The sequence below is a fragment of the Ambystoma mexicanum genome, chromosome 4p (genome assembly GCF_040938575.1).
Source record: "Ambystoma mexicanum isolate Mex_15411 chromosome 4p, UKY_AmexF1_1, whole genome shotgun sequence".
Classification (NCBI taxonomy): domain Eukaryota; kingdom Metazoa; phylum Chordata; class Amphibia; order Caudata; family Ambystomatidae; genus Ambystoma; species Ambystoma mexicanum.
Genome location: NC_090927.1, coordinates 608,854,037 through 608,877,433, shown reverse-complemented (window position 1 = coordinate 608,877,433; position 23,397 = coordinate 608,854,037). Strand labels below are relative to the sequence as shown.

The window sequence follows — 23,397 nt, the reverse complement described above, 5'->3', positions numbered from 1 at the left end:
TAGGGAGAGGCATGAAAATGCTTTGGAGAATGCTCCTGGGCACAGTAGGTGACTTGCACTTACTGGATTTGTTCATGAGTTACCCTACAAAACTGATTGCAAACTGTCTGACTTTTTACCCAATTTTGCACAGAAAGTGTGCTGCATAATGAACCATTTTAACAAATGTTCGCGGGGACAGAACCCTCACCGCCCCCCTTGGGTTGTTTCCGACTCCCCTTGCTATGATCTGTTGCTTTTGCATATTTGTGGTAAATATTTATACCCCTCCAGTTAAATAATTAATCATCCGCCACAGCCTCCATCGCCACACAATCATTAGCTTAAAGAGCACTCGCGGGACACTCTAGTCTTGACAACAATATTGCACCTACATGCCAAGCAAAACTGTCTCATGAACACCCGTATGGCACGCTAATATGGGCACAGACACAACACCACCATGAAAAGCAGCCCTGACTCAGGAGCACGTGCCGTGCACTCTCATAAGGGCACCACTGTTTATAAAGTACTGATTGTAAAGGAATACATGTACAGCCACTAGGCTCACGTCGTAAAAAAAAATGGCCACTGAGATAATGCGTGTCTGCAAAGTGGTAACACAGTGACAAGTTTGGGGATGCGTTGGGAGTTTGTAAAAAAACACACGAACTCAGAGCAATACACTGACGTTCTCTTCTTCTCAGCCATTACCTGTACCCTGTAATATATCTGCAAATCTGTCGTCTTTTAGTCAGCCTGTAACCCTAATCTCAGTTGACAGGGCGCCAAGTTTGCCGGAGGTTATGCCTGTACTAATTCTTCTTCTTAAAAGGTTATTCTGCCCAACGAAAGGCATACAATTATAGCATAAGCTGGTTCTTATTCGGGGAAGGTAACGCCTATTCCTGGGCCAAAATGTGTGCTCCACTTACCAGAACCTGTGATCACCATGACCTTCAGTCACCAAATCCAATGGACTTCCCTCACAGTCCTAACTGTCAAAATCTGTCAAAGCACCCACTGTGATTGGCTCTCTACACTGTCACTCGAAGGACACCCACTGTGATTGGCACTCTACACCGTCACTCGAAGGTCGGACTTCCCAGGTTGTATATTATCCCAACCACAACAATGTCCACTGTTGTGAAGAATGTGCCACCACATAACCAGCAGCTACCCAATGGAAGGCAGCAACATCACACAGCTCACACCAGGAAGAAAAGAGAATTAAACCGCGTGCTCACCAGCAACAGATCCCATAGGAAAATACATGAACAAAAGACTCATATGCTGGGTTTAGACCAGAAAGTCTTGTGACACAGGCTCCAGGCAGTGAAGGATGAAGATGTATTTTGATTCTTTCAAGTTCTTCCTTATTTTGGGCAAACTGATTCTGACATTTCAGGCCATGAACAGACAAGCTTTGTGCGGATACTTTGAAAACAACTGCAGTGATCTCATCAGGTGGGTTCTCTGGAAGAAGGAGGTCCAAGACAGTGGGCCCAGGTAAGTCCTCTTTATTCAGGTAAGTGTCCAGGCACAGAGGAATGGAAACCCATGAGGCCCAACATTCCACACATTCCACTGGCTTCCATCACACATTCATGACATTAGAGGACAGTCATGGGTTACATACATACTACAGACAAACACTACCCATACCACACAAACACAGCACGAGCAGATTCCCAAACTCCCCCTTTTATGCCACCCATGAAAGGAAAGAAAAGGAAAGGTTGCCTGGGCAGGCGCTCAAACGACATTCTACAGACAGCAACCACGCCTGCATCCACACAGAGAAAATCAATTTGTAACTGTATGCACAAACACAGTCACAACAACAGACCGGGTGAGTCAGAGGTAAAACTGGGGAGAGCAAATCCACCAACAACACTGCCAACAGATGCTATACCTGACAACTAGTTCAATCTACGCTGGGCCTAACACACCCAGGAAACCAACCACAATAGCTCACCTCAATTCAGCCAAATCTGAAACCAAACACCCTTGAGCTGCCACACTGATGGCAACCAGGAACCACACACGGGGCTGCCACCTCGAGACACTGTGAATACCCCCATTGGGGCTCCCAGGAACACTCATTCCACCAACAGTGACCCCCCCCAAAGCAGACAAACTAGGAAACACAGGCAACGCTCGTTTGAAACTGCCTCAGCCTGTCCCATAACAGACAGACCGAAAACAAAAAAGCTAGTGAAAAGATACTGACGAGGGCTTGCAGACACAAGGAACATCTTCCCCATGCCAACACAGGAAGACCAATTAAATAAAATCTGGAAGAGGAGGTGGTGGTGGTGGTACAAGGGCACAAATGTGAGAGAAAGACCTGAAAAACATGAGAGAAAAACCAGGACAACCACACTACGAGTGCAGCTGCCGCCTGCCCCACAAGAGACAGAGAGGCCACTTTGCCAGTGAGAGACACAAACTAGAATCTATTGCACTTGTGGGCGTTTCTTCCTTGACCACGCAGAGGTCTATAGCGCTAACAAGGAAAACGGAAAACAAACCAGCAATCACAGGTCAACAACCAAGAACAGTTGCAAAGAGCAACAAGAATAGAGAAAAGGGTTCAGTCACACTAATACAGGAAGGAAGGAAAAAAATACTTTGCATGCCACAACTAGACAAGAGCCACACACCGTCAACATACTGTGAAAAAGGGGCCCCACACAGGCGCACTGCACACCCGCTGGAAGCAACGTGGTCTGCACCCGCAATACCTAAACTCACGGTACCGCTCCACTGACCGACTACTAATGAAAAAGATCATTCATTGGAATGTATCAGGAACAGGGTGACATGATCACCCAACAGGAAAACAGTTGTGCTGCAAACATTCTACCGCACCCCATAGGGTAGGCAATGGGAACAGGGTGACAATAAACACCCAACTAAGACAAATAACACGCTGCAAGCACTCATGCATTCCACATTACGCAGAAAAGAGTGAAAGATTTCATCACACACTAATACAATGAACAAGCATGCCCACAAGGGCAACTGGGTGTAAGCAGCCATCTGTGAGAAGAAACAGAAGGGCAGTTCCCAGCGAGCAGGGATGCCCACACTCTCACGTACAACATATGCTGAACAACAAGCATTAAATGGATGTATTTCTTGCTAAGGAAGATGACAGGTAAAGGGATGAAATGTCTAACCCAGGATTACAGATGTGTGCACCAGCTTACTTCTTCAAAGAACCCATCCTGAAGAAAAAAATAACGCCTGCAAGAAAGGAAAGAGAAACATGGCATGTCGGGATTCCCAATAATGAGAACAATCTACTTATAGTATGCAAGCATTAAAACAGAGCAGGAAACATCATAACTCATAACATGATGGAAAGTAGTCTCGCCAGGGAGGTTCTCCGGAAGACGGGGGTCCGAGTCAGGCGGTCCAGCTTAGTCCTCTTTATTCAAGTAAGTGGACAGGTACAGAGGCAATGGAAACCCACCGGTGCCCACCTCCCAGGCAATCTCCAACTGACACAGAAGAAACACAGGCCACCCACGATTCCACACATTCTACTGGCTTACATAACACACATGACATCACAGCCATGGGTTACATACATTCTATAGCAGGACACTACTCATGACACACAAACACAGCAGGAGTAAATTCCTACAACTTCTTATTTTGCTTATCTTTGCATCTAGAAGATCAAAACCTTTTACATTTCTTATACTTGAAATGCTGTTAATCTCTCCTAATTGGTATGCATTTCTGGCAGGGTGGTTGATTTGGGTTTAGCAACGCACCGCTGAGTTAGGAAGGTGGTGTAGTTTATCTGTGGTTACATTGGAGCTAACCTGGTTTCTAGACAGTTTTCTGCCATGACAAAACGGTGTGATCCTGGGCAGTACCCGGAATCTCTCTGTGTCAGAGCAGTACGATGCCCACACATGATCCGAAATCCCCAGCGTTAGACAATGTTTACCAAACCAGAGACTTTACATATGAATGTATTGTTTGAGTTTGCATTGACCACTGTTTTTTTAATTCTGTAACATAACCGATAATAAACATTTTAAGTTTGCAAAAAAGTCCTCATCTGTAGCCCCGACTACTTGAACATTTTACAATAATCGATTTAATGCATGGGTGGCAAAAAGATAAAAATGTATTCAGGCAAAGACATTTCATATTACCAGGTTTACATCTTATTCTAAAAAAAAAATGGGAAATAAGGAATACATTTGAGAAGAGAAAAAACAGAAAGCAGAACCACACTAAATAGCCCGAACAGAACTCAAAAAGGCACTTGCTTTGGCCCATCAAGGCAGTAACAATGCTTAAAACGAGTTTGCAGTATTGAACACTCCAATTTTTGTACCCAAATATCATCAGCTCGTAATTATAATGTAGCAATCACTGCAGCTTACGGGGATGTGCAGGGCCAGTAACAGCCCATCAGCCCCTGCCTAGGCAGGCCTGGGGAAAGCGAGGGCTCAAGGCTGCTGTTGGCTCTATACGCCTCCCTAACCAGGCTTCGTCCAGGGTGCTAATAGTTTCATTCATTTTACTAAAGACAGGCTCTGTGCACACTGCACAAATAAACGAGATGGTCGCCACAATAGTAAATAGAAAAGGGACTAAGTCCCTTTCTATTTCCATTGCAGCTGCTGGGCGGGGAGTAGCTCTGGTCCCGCAGATAAGGGGTTGGGGGTGGGGGAAGGGTGAAGGATGTCTTGGGGGGTGGTGGAGGAGGGTGAGGGAATGGGGAAGCAACAGGGAGGGGCTCCCTGTTGTCTTCCCACAAACAAGATGGTGGCATTTGGGGAAGGGCTTCAGGTAGCTGGAGAAACACAGGCACTCCATTGTGTTTTCTCGGCCACGTTTCCAGCCACCTGATTGACTGACCACCCTACTCAGGGTGCGAATGTTAACATGAATCTCTTTGTTGTTGTATTTGGTGGTCACAAAGGTGCATGGGGGAACAGCAGCTGTGAAATTACAAAGGCCTCCAGCCTTGACAATTACCAGCAGCATAAGGCGACAGCTGCAAGTTCAAAATACAGAGAAAGGTTGAGACATGGAATGGGGAGTGACAAGAAAGCCTTCATATTTTTTAGTACAATTAGCTGCTAAGTGGGTTAATGTGCTTGGATTAGAAAAGGAAACATCTTTAAGTGCGTTGTTAATGCACTTAAATGTCGCATTCTACCTTTCAAACGATTTTTAAAAAACATTTTGCGTTCAGCAAAAATACAAAAGGATTGTTCTTTCAAGTAGTGTCTAGCATAATATGTGGAGAAACACAAACCTCTGATGAAATGTTCTTTCTCAGGGCTCTCCAGCACCATGAATCATTCGAGGTTGCAGACCCCCTCCAGCAAACCCTTCAGGCCTCGTGGTTTGTGGTTGCAGACCCCCTCCAGCAAACCCTTCAGGCCTCGTGGTTTGTGGTTGCAGACCCCCTCCAGCAAACCCTTCAGGCCTCGTGGTTTGTGGTTGCAGACCCCCTCCAGCAAACCCTTCAGGCCTCGTGGTTTATGGTTGCAGACCCCCTCCAGCAAACCCTTCAGGCCTCGTGGTTTGTGGTTGCAGACCCCCTCCAGCAAACCCTTCAGGCCTCGTGGTGTATGGTTGCAGACCCCCTCCAGCAAACCCTTCAGGCCTCGTGGTTTGTGGTTGCAGACCCCCTCCAGCAAACCCTTCAGGCCTCGTGGTTTGTGGTTGCAGACCCCCTCCAGCAAACCCTTCAGGCCTCGTGGTTTGTGGTTGCAGACCCCCTCCAGCAAACCCTTCAGGCCTCGTGGTTTGTGGTTGCAGACCCCCTCCAGCAAACCCTTCAGGCCTCGTGGTGTATGGTTGCAGACCCCCTCCAGCAAACCCTTCAGGCCTCGTGGTTTGTGGTTGCAGACCCCCTCCAGCAAACCCTTCAGGCCTCGTGGTTTGTGGTTGCAGACCCCCTCCAGCAAACCCTTCAGGCCTCGTGGTTTATGTTTGCAGACCCCCTCCAGCAAACAATCAGAGCTCTCAAGTTTCTTGTGGCCTTGCATGAAAAAAAACATCATTCTCATTTATTTCCCTTTGGATTCTAAAACCTGTCGTTTTTCGTTCACATTTGAAATTTAGGAAAACAACAAGTCCCAGAATTCCAACTAAAAAAAGACCTGATGCCCTTCTCACAGATGGCCACTGGAATCTTGAGAGCTATGGAAAATCATTACAGCATATTGAAGATTCCACTATGCTTGAGCCTATTCATACTGCATGTGTTTGTGCGTGTGTATGAAAGAGTGTACATTTTCACATTGTGTGTATCTCTCCGTGCATGCGTGTGTGTGCGTGCATACACCAAATGCATAGAGTAAGGGGACTCTCTATGGACCCCTACATGCACATTTCTATATGTCAAATGTGTTTATTGCTGAGAGGTTGAGCAGCAGCCTTCTGGTTCTGATGGTCCAGGAGGGTAATGGACTTGACGGAGTTGTCGATATTTCTAATGAGTGACTCTAGTCTCCGTTTGATTTTCTTCTGATCTTCGACGGCGCATCCAATTATAATGGACTGGAATTTCTGATCAATGGGCACAGTTTGCACATCAGACGAGCATGCGCCATAGAGGGAAAGGAGTCCTTTCCTTCCGCTCTCCAAGTCCTCTATGACCTTTTTAGCAATCTCGTCGATTATTTGTGTGGCATTCTGGAGGGACGCCTGCTGCTGGGCGCTGCGGATGGTCTCCACGCAGACTTGAACAGTGAGGGTGCGGCCCATTAGACGATTGGCAGTCAGGTTAAGCTCTTCTCTTTCTCCTGAAGAAACAGAACAGATGAAAACAGTTAAAAACGATTTCTTACACATCAATACATTTCTTACAGTATTTGTGCAATACACATTGAAGCCATGTCTAGGTTTGTTTGTATCAGGTATCTCTGGAAAAACCGTAGATTATGAGCAGAATGTCTGAATCTGAATTTAGAGGGCCTTTTATTTAACAATAAGCACGCTACTTCTGATTGACGCAAATGCAGTAGAAAGGGCGGGAAAAGCCTTGTCGCTCGTTCCACTGCATCCACGGCATTCTTTTGAAAGTGAAAGAAATTCCTGCACATGAGAACCCCAGGAGGTAGCTCTCCAGTAGAGTTTCCATGAGGGGCTTTGTGCACCGTGGAGGATTCCCCACGCCGCGGGTGAGGGTTAGCATTCTGTGGCAAACCGTGACTTTCTGGCACAACCGTGCGCACCACGTCACAGAAATAGATGGGACAGTGAGAAAGGCCCACAGTACACAGCAGAAGCAGGATGAAATAGTCCCTCTCTATATGTGTATTAGTGTATTATGTCAGCCCTACAGATGAGGGGTGTATCGGCCACTTTTACTCCCTAAAAAAAGGCAAATACACCCAAAAAATAAAAATAGGGAGTAAAAATACCCCCAACAAAAAATAGGAAACAGACAGGTAGAACCTCATGCCATTGCTTTCACCTACACAGCTCTATGGATAGGCTTGGACCAGTAGTGCATGTAGTATGACAGGAAGAAATGACTTTTATCGCTGCCTGATCGGAAAAGTAAACATGTATCTTTTAATGTTGGTGGAAGGACATAAGTATAACAACATTTCCGTTTTCTAGTTAAAACATATTTTACTCGCTTATAATATACTCTCATTGGGAATTGGACTTACATTTTTACTCACCAAAAAACTTTTTTACTCCCAACTTTAAAAAATAGGGAAATAAATACTCCCACTTCAAAATCTTATCTGGAGCACTTTATGTATGTGTTATTAAGTAAGTGACGGGGATCCACAAACCAGACATATTCCTTTATTTATTTATTGTACATTTGTAAGGAGTTTATACATCCAGTAAATTGTGTTTCAAAGCGCCCAGAGGGCAACAGTGATGGAACATGGGAATGCAGGGCAAATATAACAATGAAAGAGAGAGGCAGACCCACTAGGCCTTGTGAGCATTCAGAATGTGCAAGTGCAGAAAGAGAGAAGGGATGAGGGAGGAGGATGGGGGTAAGTGCTGGGAGTACGATGGATGGAAGTGCTAATGGGTAAGTTGCAAGCAGCTGTTAAGTGACTGGCAGAGATCACTTGGTGAAAGTGGTCAACTGTCAATCAATAAGTGCAGGCCTGTGATATCACAGGCCAGTGGGTGCCCAAGGCAAGTGCTGGGGAGTGGGCGGAGGCTGAAGGTGATTGGGGGAGGGAGGACCCAGGTGGACACATAAGGGCACTGGCCATGAATCTCATCAACTGTGGGGTTTATCAGAGAAGGGAGGAAGCGGGGGAAGGTGAAAAGGAAAGTCTTGAGGAGCTTCCGGTATTTGAGGAGATCCGGCTCAAGATGAAGAGGAAGGGGGTGGCTGTTACAATGGAAGGAGCCAGCCGAGGAAAGAGATCGGTCACCAGCGTGCTGTTTGGTGAAGCGATTGACATGTAAAGATCTGGAGGGAGAGTACTTAGTGAGAGTCAGTTGCAGATAGCGTGGTGCCCAGCCCCAGACAGCCTCATTTATGATGCAGAGGGATTTGAATTTGATCCTTGCAGTCAGCGGGAGCCAGTGGAGAGATTTTAGAGCTGGAGAGATGCAGTCCCTGGACTTGAGGACAAGAATAAGTCTTGCAGCCCTATTCTGGATTAGCTGCAGGGGATGTAGAGAGGAAGAGGGTAGATTAAGGAAGATGATATTGCAGTAGCCTAGCCTAGAGAGAACCAGAGCTCTAGAGACATTGAGGCTCTGGGGAAAAGTGAGGAAAGGAAGGATTCCTTTGAGGAGGTGGAGATGAAAGTGGACCTTCTTGGCAAGGTCCTGGATGTGAGGGAGGAAGGAAAGAGAGGAGTCGAAGATGACTCTGAGGTTTTTGGCTTCAGATGAAGGGGGAGAACCCATAGAGGGTGGCCAGAGTGAGGGGAAGAAAGAGTGAGCAGGAGTCCCAATGGGAACGATCTTGGTCTCGATGGCATTGAGGCAGAGATCATTGGAGGCACACCAGGACTGGATGGCAGATAGGCAGTCGGGAATGATGGAGGAAGGAGAGGATCGGAGGGAAGTTTGAAGAAGAGTTGTGGGTCATCTGCATAACACTGAAGTAAGGGGAGAAGGTGGAAATTAGGTGTGCAAGCGGTGCAAGGTAGATGTTAAAGAGCCCAGGAGAAAGGTTGGAGCCCTGGGGGACGCCACAGGTTGAGATATAGGTATGAGAGGAGACAGAGCCCAGGATAACCTTGGAGGAGCAGTCATTGAGGAAGGAGGTCAGCCAGTCCAGTGCTCGCTCCGAGGCACCTAGGGTATTGTGGAGCCGATTTATGAGGATGGAGTGGTTGAACGTGTCAAATGCAGAGGAGAGATCAAGTAAAATAAGAACAGCTGGAGAGTTAGAATCAAGAGATGCAAGCAGTTCTTCACGGGTGTTCAGAAGAGCAGTTTCCATGCCTCTGGACGCTCAGAATCCAGATTGATGGTTGTGTAGGCAACCAACAAGCTCAGTATGCTGGGTCAGTTGCGGGAAGACCAGCTTCTCCAAGAGTTTCCCACGGAAGGGGGTGATAGAGATGGGGCGATAGTTAGCCGGACAAGATGGGTCTGCAGAAGGTTTTTTCAGGAGGGGGGCACACAAGAGACTGCTCGAGGGAAGAGGGGAACATACTCAAGAACTTACGTTTCACATGATTTATTAGGGTATTATTATAGTGCGGTGTTGGGATGCATGTTCATATTCCAGTCCCTTCCAATAGATTCAGGTTGCAACAAATATATACACGGGAAACAAACCTGAGCGCGTACAGAGCGGGTGAGGGTCAGTCCTGTGGGCCTAGGCAAATAGTGTGGGGAGCACTGACTGTAGAAAATCACATAGACCCAAGGTAAACTAAAAGCAACTTCATAGTGTAGTAGTTAAATATACAGTGTGCGCATAACACAAATGGTGCAAGTCCCCGCCCTATGGCAAGAAACACTGAAGTGCCACCATATTCGAAGTTAGGCCTGGGCCCTCGCAGGCCATGCTGAGAAAACAGAACAATGAGGCATTGTGTCCAAATATTCCACCCCCACCCCAGGTGAGGTAGGGAACACGCACATGTATCTTGTTAGAGCTTAGCGAATTTAGAAAAGAATTTGAATGGCCTAAAACTAGTAGAGCTGCGGCCGGTGTGAAGGACAAACTCATGGGAGCCAGGGCAGAGGTCTTGAGCTGCCAAAACACGTGAGATTTAGGACACCAGCACCCTCCAGGATAATCGCTATCACATTTGAATTACCAGATGGCCATGAGCAAACCACCTAAATCCTTCACAAAGTAGAATGATTAGTGGGACCTGCAGGAGAACCAGAACTGCCCCGTCTCCGGGAGGAGTAGCTGATAAGGGGGGAGCAGAGGACAATTTGGCCAGTGATTTGTACCAGGGAGAGCAAAGAGTGATGCCATTGCATACAAGATTGCGACGGGGAGGCATGGTGGGGGTGCCCGTGTGTCTGGAATTTGAAAAAAGTTACTTTTTTTTCGCAAGAACCAAACTGACATCAAAGCTATCCACTGAGCTCATGTTGACTGCCAGGTGCACATCACATGATTAGGCTGCATGGCAGTGATTTTAGTAACATAACCAATCACCTAACAGCAACCCAAGGTGAAGAGATCGAAACCCACGTGTGAAGAAGTTGGAGTTGAAGAGGATGTGGCCAATGAACTGGGGGTTCATATGTAATCAGTAGCATGTATATAGATGGGCGATGAACACTGTATATTGTGTGCTTCAAAGATGATGATTTTCGCAGTTGTAATGTGCCGTTTGCTTTGAAGAAGAGAAAGCTCTGCGGCAGTGGACTTATAATACTGTGTCTCCATTTCCTTTTTGTAACAAATAAAGCTCTTGTTCTTCTCACAAGAGGGTGCACCAAGCCTTTTTCCTTAGAGGATTGTTATTTATCTGTCTGGTTGTGGGAGGTTTACCCTACAGCGGCCTAAAAAATAAAAGGGGAAGGCATAGAGTGCAACTGAAAAGTGTCAGGATATCTCAGTGGTCTCTAAAAAAAAGTTTGGGGACCACTCAAAGATCACAATGCCCCTCTATGTTCGGGTGGTACTGTTGTACGGCTCTCGGGAAGTGGGAAAGTCTTAATACAAATTCTGGGTGGTTTCCCAGTGTTGGAGGCTTCATTTTCTCTCAAAGGCCTTGGTATTTTAGGAGGGTGTTGTAAAAGGTTGTGTGGTACACTGTCAAGAACAGGCCACATGCTCCGGACTAAGACTCAAAGAGTTGTTTATTCCGGCTCACGCGACAACAGATGAGTATCATCTGTAGGTAGATACAGTTAACTTTTTAGTAGAGATGAACAGAGGCCCAAAAGTTCAACCACGCCTGAACCAGTTATCTTTCTTTTATTTTTTATTGTTTATTGGTTAAAAAATGTTTATCCAACCTTAACAATATAGAACAAATATATTTAGATACATTCATTTTGCGCAAAATTGTGACAATAAATTATTTCAAATAAAATCCAATACATGATTGAGATCATTTTCAATTCATCCCCGCTCATTTAAAACAAGAATATACAAACATTAAAACATCAAGTTAATTACTTCCATGTAGCGCAATCATTACGTTATCAAAGGCTTATACAATTCAACTTTCCTTACTTTTGGACCCTAACATTATTCATACCAGTTACCTTTCAACTTTCTCTCTCAGAACACTTACTCACTCATGCACACACCAACATTCTGCATTCCAACACCGTCATCATACCAGACCTAGGACTCCAGAATACAACAATTCTCCTATGCAAAATATTGATGCGACAATATCAAGTGCAGCCTCCCCACACACACCCACTCAGATAACCACACTATACTACCACACTTCCCCACTCACAAGGCACCCATGCAACAATGCACACAGAAGGTTACACGCAGACACACACACACATACACACAAACACAAAGCATGCCACACACAGCAATCGCACACTTAGCCACATACACACTCACCACTTCCCCATGAAACAACAGACACCCGGCAAGAATGCAGGGTCTATGGCCACGCTGAACAGATGACTCCTGCTCGGCTGGTTTAGTGTAGGTGAGAAATGAGAAAATCACCCTCTCGTAACCACATGCTCATTATCATCTTGACCTAAACAGCAGGCACGAGGGACAAGCATCAGCTTAGGATATCCAAACAAAAATACCTGAACATAATAATTACTGGAGCCAGCACATGCCATCACAACCCAAGTGCATACATTAAGGCCAGTACAAACAGAAAATAACCACCAGAATCAAAATTTGTCACCAGTCACCACACCGATAGGTACATGTAGGCCAGTGTACATGTAGGCAAGAGCAGAAATGTAAAATAATAACGCTGAGGTACTTACCCACACCAGCACTGACAGCATCCGTGCTAACACGTAGTCACCCTTACCTCATAAACTTGTCAAACACAGTAAAAATAACCATGGGTGCGACACTACCACTCCAGCACGCTCACCATCTCACCACCTGTGCCAACTCTTAAACAGATAGCTCATAAAACTTGTCACATAGACACAATAAACTTAAATAACAGGTGCAACTTTACCACACCAGCACACACCATCTCACCACCTGTGCTATCGCTTTGACACAGATACTTCAGTAAACTTTTTTTGTATGCCCAATAAATGTACAAAACAAGCGCAACGTTACCAAACCACCACACATACATCTCCTGCACACTATAAACTAGGACACGAAGAATTATAACAGCCTTAACAATTTATAAGCATATACTGCAGTTGTTAGTTGTTGCTAGCACAGAGCAAACGTAGTTCCAACAGCAGTGATAAGAGATTGGGAACAGATTCAACTGTACTTGGATCCTCCCTAAATTCAGTTTGCACAGATTAGGCATCTGCCCAAAAACCTGCCCACACAGGCATCCCCCATCCAGTGAGTCGACCTCAGAACAAGATTAAGCAGAGACGGAGGACTTTATGGGTCTGCTCACTAAGGCAGCAATGCCAAACTCGATGTCGATGGAGGAGCTGAAAGAGGTTTTGGAGAAGGTTGATTGTTTCTGTATTCTGAGGAATGCCATCACCAATGCAGACTGGGTATGGGTGTTGGTGAGCTTACACAAGAGGACGGATGCAGCCCACAAGATGCTTAGTTAAGAGTAATGATGGACTAGTATTGAGGGGGTCAAAGATAATTATCCCTTCCAATCTGATCTCCAGGGTGATTGAGTTGTCCCATTGTGGACACAAGGAATCGGATAAGACTAAGGGCCTCATCACGAGTTGGGCGGTAAGGCCGGCGGTAATAGTGCTGGTGTTATCTGCCCTACCGCCAAACCCGCCGGCGCTATTAGCGCTGGATCACAGGTTTGGCGGATTTGGTATTCTCCATTCCCCATTGAGCCCATTGGGGAATGTCCCATTCTCAATGGGGAAATTTCACGCTCATACCGCCGGCGGATTTCCCGCCGCCGGTATGAGCACGAATTTTCGGCGGATTTCCCCCCAGCTCAGAGCTGGGGAGAAATCCGCTGAAGCCCTGATTTGGCTGACCCTTAAATCCGGCGGTAACAGCGCTACTGCCGGATTTAAGGGTTACAGCCAAACTCGTGATGAGGCCCTAAGTCTTGATTGCGCATGAATGTGTGGTTTCCAGGCCTGGAAGAGAGTGTTGAAGACTTTGTTAAAGGATGCATCTGGTGCCAGGTGTCTGCCCCGGCGCAGACGGAACCAAGTACTGAATCCATGCCACAGAGATCCAAGCTGTGGGAAGTGGTGCATGTGGAATTTGGATCCACTGGAAGAGACACACATTTTCTGGTCGCAATCGAACAATGGTTAAGAGACCCTGAGCATCAGTTTGTACCCTCTACGGCCTTATCAGACGTGCTACTGGCTTTGGAAAAGATATTTGCAATGCATGGTCTGCCTGAGGAGGTGTGCTCGGATAATGGATCTCTGTTCCAGAGCGAGGGCATGCTACGTTCATGCATGCAGGAGTGTGGAATGAGACACAGAAAAAAAATGCCAGTGTGGCCAAATGGACCAACTGGGAGGTTCATGAGAACAGCGAATAAAGTATTTAGAATTGCCATGGCCAAGGATCCTGCCCCCAAAGGGCACTGCACCAATTCCTACGAGAATACTGCACCACCCTGCATTGTTCTATGGGAGTTCCCCAGCAGAGGCTCTATTCAACATTTGCCCTTGAGGGCTGATACCAAACCCAGAGCAGCGGATCCCAGGAGAGATCGACGATCGGGCAACAGCAGACGATCGGAGAGCGAGATATGAATATGAGAAGGTCAGGATCGGTCTGAAAGACTATGATCTCATGCTGGATGACACAGTCCTGCTGTGATGCTGTTATTCGGAAGGTAAGTTGTCTGTTACATATGAGCCTCAGCCGCTGGATGTCATAGATGTAAATGGGTCAATGATCACAGCGTCCAATGGCCGTAACACTGTAACCAAGAACTCCTGTTTCTTTAAGAAGGTGCGATCGGAAGTTCCCATACAAGCGGAGCATGTAACACACCCCTTGGAGGCTGAAAGGATTGAGAAAGTAGATCACAGATTTTCAGGGAGTGTAGATGATGGACTCCCTGAGAAATCAAGGGCTCCAGAATGTATAGAAGACCCAGACCAAGACCGGCCTGAAGGAAGACGGTTTCCTCAAAAGGGAGTTGAGAAGGCATCCAACCCGGTTACAGAACTTTATAGTAAATGTATGATGAGGACATGCTACGCACAAGACAGTGCACATGCAGAGCCTGAATCGTGAAGTTGTGTGCGCCCCAGTGATCTCTGCACAGCATTTCACTGCACGCTGGAGGCCCCAATAGCCTCAAAATAATGGTGAGCATTTGCAAGAGAGCCAGTGTTCGGATCGTTTTGTTTGTTGGTGAATAGGATTTCTTTTTAAAGGACCTTGCAGCGAGCGTAAGTACATGCAAATACGGCATGGGGAGCAAGTGTTGATAACACGCTTCCGGGTCGGCTGTTATTTACTACGTGTGGCGCGCTGGTTCAGCTTGTTTATCTGCTGCTGTCAGATAAACCATGCTGTAAGGTGTGGACACACTGCAGTGGCGACTGGGCATTGTATGCCATGTGAACTCTCTGAGGCACCAGGAGAGAGGTGCAGAAATGGACTGCCGTTTACAATCACGGTGGAGAACAAGAGGTACTTTGGAGTGTGTGCAATGGAGATCAGGAAAGATCTGAGGCGAGTTGTACAAGCTTTGGAAACAGGGAAATCTGGATTTTGATTTTGAATTTAATTTAATTAAATGTGTTCTAGGGAGATGTAAATAAAATTGATGACATTTTGTTTGCAGCGTGATATTTATTTATTTTGACATTTATATAGCGCACCGAACCAGGAGGCATCAGAGCGCTTTTACTTAAGAAAGTAGTTACAGGAGTTACTCAATTGGTAGGTTACATACATTCCGCAGAGCTGGGCTGCGAGAGGTCAATCCAGAAGTTACAAGTAGGTTGCATGGTACACATCGCAGCCTGCGCAAGGTCAACCCAAAGGTTACAAGTGGGTTACAGGAGATACGGCACAGGCTGCCAAAGTTAATCAAGTGGCGGCAAGAAGTTACCAGCAGCATGGCGCAGGGCTGCGCAAAGTCAACACAGTAATTACTGATAGGTAAAAGTAAAAGTCAATCCGGTAGTGGCACATAGGAAATATGCGGCACACCGCGTGGCTGTGCAGAGACAAACCTTAAGTAGCTGCGTTACATATTTCAAAGTGCAGGGCTGCGCATAGTCAATCAGCTAGCTGTAAATGGGTAAGATGCAACAGCAGCACGAGGTTGTGCAGAGACAATCCACAGGTAACAGTGTTACATACATCAAAGCGCTGTGCTGCGCATAATCAATCAAGTAGTTACAAATGGGTAAGTTGCGAAACTCCACAGGTAACTCTGTTACAAACATCAAAATGCACGGCTGCGCATAGTCAATCAAGTGGTTACAAATGGGTAAGATGGACAATCCACAAATAACTGCGTTACATACATCAAAATGCATGGCTGCGCTTATTCAATCAAGTAGTTACAAATGGCTAAGTTGCAACACTCCACAGGTAACTGTTACATACATCAAAACGCACGGCTGCGCATAGTCAATCAAGTAGTTACAAATGGCTAAGTTGCAACACTCCACAGGTAACTGTTACATACATCAAAACGCACGGCTGCCCATAGTCAATAAAGTAGTTACAAATGGGTAAGATGCGACAATCCATAGCTAACTGCGTTACATACATCAAAACGCATGGCTGCGCATAGTCAATCAAGTAGATACAAATGGGTAAGTTGCGACAATCCACAGGTAACTCTGTTACAAACATCAAAACGCACGGCTGCGCATAGTCAATCAAGTAGATACAAATGGGTAAGTTGCGACAATCCACAGGTAACTCTGTTACAAACATCAAAACGCACGGCTGCGCATAGTCAATAAAGTAGTTACAAATGGGTAAGATGCGACAATCCATAGCTAACTGCGTTACATACATCAAAACGCATGGCTGCGCATAGTCAATCAAGTAGATACAAATGGGTAAGATGCGACAATCCACTGCGTTGCATACATCAAAACGCACAGCTGCGCATATTCAATCAAGTAGTTTCAAATGGGTAAGATGCGACAATCCATAGCTAACTGCGTTACATACATCAAAATGCACGGCTGCGCATAGTCAATCAAGTAGATACAAATGGGTAAGTTGCGACAATCGACAGGTAACTCTGTTAAAAACATCAAAATGCACGGCTTTGCATAGTCAATCAAGTAGTAACAAATGGGTAAGATGCGCCAATCCACAGGTAACTGTGTTGCATAAATCAAAGCGATATATGTTCAAAGGAACATTACATGGATTTACATGAAGTAATGGGTGATGGGTAAGTTAAGTTCAAAGGAATGTGATAATGACTGTTTATTTACAAATTATAGTGTGTACTAAAGGAAGTATAGATTCACAATCCTGACTTAATAGGTGATGCAGGCAAAATGATGAGATGATAACATTTTATGTATGAAAAAAGAATGTAGGTTGTAATTTATGCTACTTTACATGTGCATGGTTAGAAAGGAAGGATTTTAATTAACATGTGTTGCCTAAGAGTGCTTCCTGATCAACACTGCTTTTTGGTAATGCTTAGTTCTAAGGGAGGTAAATGATAACTCCCACCTTTGGTGACCTTCACTGATGGGGAGTGGAGCAGGACACTTCAATATGCCAAAAAAGTCTCCAGAAATGCGAGATTCAAGAAAATGCAGCTGTACCTCGTGCACAGGGCGTACCTCACACCCAAGAGACTGTCGCACATGGGACACAAACAAACCCGAAGCGGCCCGCATTGTGCAGCAGAACATGCGGATATGATACATATGTTCTGGTCCTGCCTGGTGATACTGAACTTTTGGGACACAGTGAAATCGAGGGCGGACGGCAGGAGGGATCCAAATGCAAGCATGGTCGCCGGAATCTTAACTTTTGGGACTGTTCCCTAGGGGCGGCAAACAACGGACACATATAGCGAAAATTAAAGATCTAATGTGTATTCTGGTGAAACGCTGCATAGCGATGGCATGGAATTCGAGCACAGAGCCATCAGCAGAAATATGCCGGGCAGACCTGAAAAAATTGACAATAGCGGAAACATCAGTGTGGACCAGAGCGGCACAGAGGGGAGAGGGGGCGAGTGGGGCCAAACTACTCGCATGGAACTCTCTCATACAAGACCTGTTTAACAGCACGGAAGGGCAAGACACGACAGGCCCTAGTGGGCCTGAGGAGGATTGAACCCCCCCTGGCGACAATGTCAGTGAGAGAACTCAGAGGGGGCTATGGACATGCTGCAAGGGGCCTAATGCGGGAGTCAGGGATGATCAACACTGAGCATGATGGACAGACAAGGAGAGCGCCAAGGAGACAGGGTATAGAGTGTGGATCCCAACACGGAGTGCTAGCTGTAGTGTAATGTTTGTTGCTGTTGTTGTTGTTTGTTTGTTTAGTGTTGGAAATTAATAAAGAGTTTTTTTTTTAAAACTACCACCTTTGGCGACTGCTTACATGCAGTCATATGTGTTTCACCATTAGTCTATGTGAGTGTGCACAAGTTTATGTTGGGTTTTGTATTTGAGAGTAAGCTGTGAGTGATGGTTTGAGTGTGCATTGGTTAATTGATGAACCAGTCATGCTGTGTGAGTTGAAGTATATAATGTTTTTTTAACATGCGTTGAAAGTTGATGGTTGCAAACTAGTTGGGAAATGCGTGCAGATGAAGCAATTAATGCTGTGTACTATTAATGGGTGATTTGGTGATTACTCTAGCATACGCAGTGCAGACGAAGTTGATGAATAGAGTATTCTCGCACCAATTGAGTATTCAAGATTGAAATTAGTAAATGAAGTAGGTGGGGTGTAAATATCGCACATTGAGTATGGCATATTATTGCTACAAGATTTAAGTATAGAAGAGGGAGAGTTTATTTTCTGGCACCAGTGGTGTAGAAGTTAGTGATTAGGAGTGAAAGTTGAATGTATAATATGCACCAGTTGAAAATGGAGCAGTGAGCCATTCCATTCCTGGCACTAAGGGTGTAGGATTTGAAGCATTGGTTGTAAGCACAAACATGGAAAGTTGTTATGCACATTTGGAGTAAAATTGGAGGTGATTGGATAGACGTTGATATACATTAAAAGAAAAAGGAATTGTAGTGGTTTATTGTCTAGTGTGCATGATATGATATTTTATTTGTATTGCGCTCATGCACAAGTTTTTCAGAGCGCGACGAGGCAAGGGAGTGGAACAAGGGAGAACAAAACAACGACCTTACTAGGCCCAGTGACATTGAGAACGTGCAAGTGCAGGGCAGAGGGAAGGGGGGAAGGGAGAACTGGAAAGTGCTGGGCAAAGGATAATAAAAACGGCAGTGCAGCCATCAAGTGGCAAGTACTAGGTTTAAGGCACAGACAGGGGGTGTCTGATAAGTGCAGAAGAGTGGGGACTGTAGGCTTACAGATACAGACCCAAGGGCAAGGGTTGCCAGGAGGCAGTGCGCTGCATGACAATAAGAGTTTTTTTTCCATCCTGCGTGCAAATGCGGGTGATTTCACAAATTGCTTTTTGCTCGCGTGTATCTTTATGTGAATGAGGGGGATTTTCACTAATTAGTTCTTGTTGGTGTGATGGACAGCAGCCTGTTCCCTTTGTTTTGTGTGCCCTCTTTGTTTTGTTCGTTGCTTTGCTCTGCTTTTCTTGTCTTTTAAATGTTCTTTTTGGGAGATGCCTTTTATGTCATGGTTGAGCATGAAACAGAATCTTCTGTGCAAGTTGGTTTGCAATTGTTGGTGCGGTATGCCCGAGGTCAGCCACTTGTACCCGACTACAGGTGGCTGCTCAAAGGTGGTGGCTTTGAGACTGGGTGTGGCAGATCCAGTAAAAGGAGTCATTGTTTCTTTGTGTTGGTGAGAAGGTTGTGTGGTTGTCCCTAAGGGGAATGATAGTGCTTGAGTGTGGCAGGCTCGAGTTTAGACGGTGGTGGTGTCGAATAAAAGGTGTTCAGTACATTCCTGTTGGTCGAGATTGTAGTTTTGTCTCTCGGGGTTTTGTCTCGGGAGGATAGTTTAGGGGCAATGTGCTCGCCTTGGAAGCAAGACAGCACGGAGCAACACAGGGTCAATCCCTGGGTCCGCGCTTAGAAACGTCTGGGTATTAAGCGCGTTATAAATAACATCATATCGGGTTGTGGTGGAATAAGTTATGTGAGTTGCAAGTTGTGCAAATAGAAGTTTCTGTTTGTGTTTTGTTTTGCAAAGAAGGGAGGTGTGTGCAACATCCTGACTGTATGAGCAAACATCATATATCAGAAGGTGCAGTGGAATACAGAATCTGGGAAGCCCCAGATTTCAGTGAAGTCCCTTGGACATAACTTGAGGTTAAGAGCTGGGACTGAATAGAAATGATACTTGTGCTCTCCTGCCTAACTCCTTATCTCATCTCTGTAACATAATAAAGAATAATAATAATTTAGCATTTATATCGCTACAAACCCTCAGGTATCTGAGCGCTGCTTATTATTACCCACGGTGTGTGGTGCTCATTTATCGACCTCGGAAGGATGAAAGGCTGAGTTTGGCCACGCCGGGATTCGAACCTGCGTCAGCAGGCTCTGCACAGATGTCAAAGCGAGCGCTCTACTCGCCGTGCCACTTGAGGTTTTCTTTTATACTCACTGTGTGTCCTGGTGATCCTGCTCCGTGTGTCACCTAGCTGAAGTTCCAGGATGCCTCCTTATTTATTTCAGACACTCTTCCCCTCCCCCATGAGAGGTAATGTCTTATATTTCAGGGACTATTGGCAGGATTGTCAGGGCAATGTTCTTCTGAAAAATTATTCTTCCGTCAGCTGTCCTGCTATGGTGTGCCCCTGGGGGGGGTGGAGGGGGCTTTGCTGTGTGGGAGGTTGACATGGGGACTGTCCAGCTCCCTGGAGTCTCCCCTCTCTGGACAGGATCATCTCTCCCGTACTCCATCAGGGGCTCCACCAAAGGCGGCCCAGGGTGCATCGGGGTCGCGTCACTAGGACGTCGGGGAAATGACGATGGCCTCTCCCTACGATAACCCACCTTTCTGCTGGACTTTTATTGCACTTACTCTCTTTCTGCCACCATGAACATGTTTAGGACATCATTGGTGTCTTATACTGAATGTCTGATTTGTCTTTTACACTGTTCCTATTTTTGCCTCATTTTATAAAACATGTCTGCCTTCCTTCAAGCACCATGATGCCCGTTTGGCTCCCCAAAATAAACTACCAAACCGTAGCATTGCCTCTGGCAGGTGTTGCTAGTATTTATTTATTTATTGCCATTATTTTTGTACCTTTGCTATGTTATAGGCTATTTTTGCATAGCATGGTTTTAATGCAATTCTCAAATCTAAAATAAACTTTAAAAACACAAGAATTCTCTCCTCTGCATGCCACTATTTTTAAATATTTCAAAGTTAAGGTTTATTCTCACAACACTATTGATTCTCTCCCTCAACCCTGTGTAATGTGTCAAAATTCAAACATGACTTCCAGTAGAAAAGCAGCAGCATCTGATTAAAACACATTTTTTGTTAATGGCCATCCTTAACCCAGGCGCGGCTATTCCAGAGAGTTCCAGAACGTGCGTGCTTGTGATGAACGCGTGCCCTTGCAGGTTCTCCTGCTGACATCAGATAACACGTGGTGAAATACAAGCCCAGGGAACTCTGCCAAAGCTGCAGACCTTGCAAAAAGCAGAGTGGATCGCTGGAACGTGTCCGCGGATTGAGCAATGACTTCCACACCCCCACACAAGTGCAAACATTATATTTAGACAGTTTGTACAAAGTCCCAACAGACTCCTTCCCCCAGGACCCTTAAGACTTCCGCCACACCAACCCCTGCGCTCAAAGAAATGTCCTCCTTCCTTTTTGGACACAAGTGCAAGCAATACATTGTGTCAGTTATGGTAACAATACCCAAAGTAATATACTGCTCTACATAGAAGCCTGTGAAACTCAAACTAGGCTCTATATTTTAATACATGCTATATGGGTGCAGATTTCAAGTTGAAAGCTACTGATCAGGCATAAAAAGTGACCTGCCCCCCCAATTATCATTTGCCAATGGCTAGTGGGGCGTGAAAGTTTTGAGGCCGTCACAAAATCTCTTTTTCAGTCTGGACTTTTAATGTTTCTTGAAGCTTGATATCGGAATAAGCAGCCCCTCCAACCATCAGGTTTTAACCCAAGAAACGAATGGGTAAACCAAATGCAACCCCTTCAAAGCCCCCCATCTCTCCCAGACATAGCTCCAACATCAGCCCATTGGAAGAGCAGGCAGGTGCAGGGTGAAGTGACTGAATGTGAGCTGCTCTCTTACATTATGTCTTCCCCCCATGCTGCCAGTTGCACGTCCTCCCCTGTTAGCTCCCCTGTTCTCTGCTTCCCTCACTGTGCTCTTCCCCATATGATTGTAAAGTGCTCCGTTGCTTCCCGAAGAGAGGTATGCGCTCAATAAATATGCTAATAATAATAATAACATAATAAGTCGTAGGACAGAGAGAAGAAAAACACATCCTCAATAACAGTATATCCTCTCTGGTGCTCATACTGCATGTGCCTACCTTCTACAGACCTCCCGAACCAGCAACGCCGCAGAGCAACTTAATTCAAAGACCAAGCTAGTTCAATGGCTGGCTAGTTCTATGACTGGCTAGTTCAATGGCTGGCTAGTTCAATGGCTGGCTAGTTCAATGGCTGGCTAGTTCTATGGCTGGCTAGTTCAATGGCTGGCTAGTTCTATGGCTGGCTAGTTCTATGGCTGGCTAGTTCTATGGCTGGCTAGTTCAATGGCTGGCTAGTTCTCAGGATCCATTTCTAGCACCACTCACAGAACCACTGGCTAAGGGAAAGTATAGCTCTTACCCTTGTGGACAACTAGTAAAACAGCTGGATAGTGTGCCGGGACGTGGATCCACAGATCTCGCGAATGCCCGTTCACCTTCAGCCCATGTGTTAACCACGCCTGGATTTCCAGGCACAAGTCTGGGAACAGGAGGAATCTGGACTCCTCAAGAATGATTCTTTACTCCAAGATGCAGCTCTAAGGACGGGATCTCGGGAGGATAGCTCAGGGGCAAAGTGCTCGGCTTGGAAGCAAGACGACACAGAGCAACACAGGTTCAATCGCCGGGTCCGCGCTTAGAAACCTCTGGGTATCAAGCGCGTTATATATGACGTATCATATCTCTCTGGCCTCCTTTAGCATGACTAGATCTGATCGCTCTCTGGTAGCGAGTGGAGTCGCTTTGATCACCTCGCTGGGACCTGGTTCGCCTTCCCTTTCAATGTGTTTCTCAAGGAAGTTTAAAATAAACCCCGTTAGGTCATTTCCTTCTATTTCAGAAGTCCTAGATGGCACAAAAACGCTAAGGAGCTCATTTTCGAGTCTCCCATAATTTGGCGGCAGGGATGTGTGCACCTTCACGGTGAATGCAAAAAGGTGGCGTACATACTTGTACGCTATCCTTTTGCACTCTGCCATGCAAATGAAGGAAACACTGCCTGCCATGTACGCATGCAAGCAGTGTTTACAATGGATTTCTATGGGGTCTGCCTGCTTCTTGCTGGTGCAAAAATCCAGAGGGCTCTATAGGAAACCTTTGCATTTGTACAGTGGAGAGGAAAGGAGCGGCAGAAATGTAAGCCACGTTCCACCCCTCCCCTCTGCCATTCAAATCCATAACACAAGGCTTTTAGGCTGTAGATTCCAGTCACGGCCCATTTTTGCAGGGCTCCAAATGAGCTCCTAAGTGTCTCAGGGACAGTTCAAGGGTTTTTATTGAAGTTTACTTTGTGGG

At 45.8% G+C, this 23,397-nt stretch overlaps 1 protein-coding gene across 1 annotated transcript in view; it reads right to left on the bottom strand.

Annotated features, from left to right (window-relative positions):
• Nucleotides 1-3,972: 3,972 nt before the first annotated feature.
• The window catches only part of BAG2 (BAG cochaperone 2), a 105,795-nt gene continuing 86,370 nt past the window's right edge, over nucleotides 3,973-23,397 (bottom strand). The window contains exon 3 of the mRNA XM_069606177.1: nucleotides 3,973-6,770. Within this exon, the coding sequence (XP_069462278.1) occupies nucleotides 6,367-6,770 (404 nt within the window). The 3' untranslated portion in view covers nucleotides 3,973-6,366. The remainder of the gene's footprint in view (nucleotides 6,771-23,397) is intronic.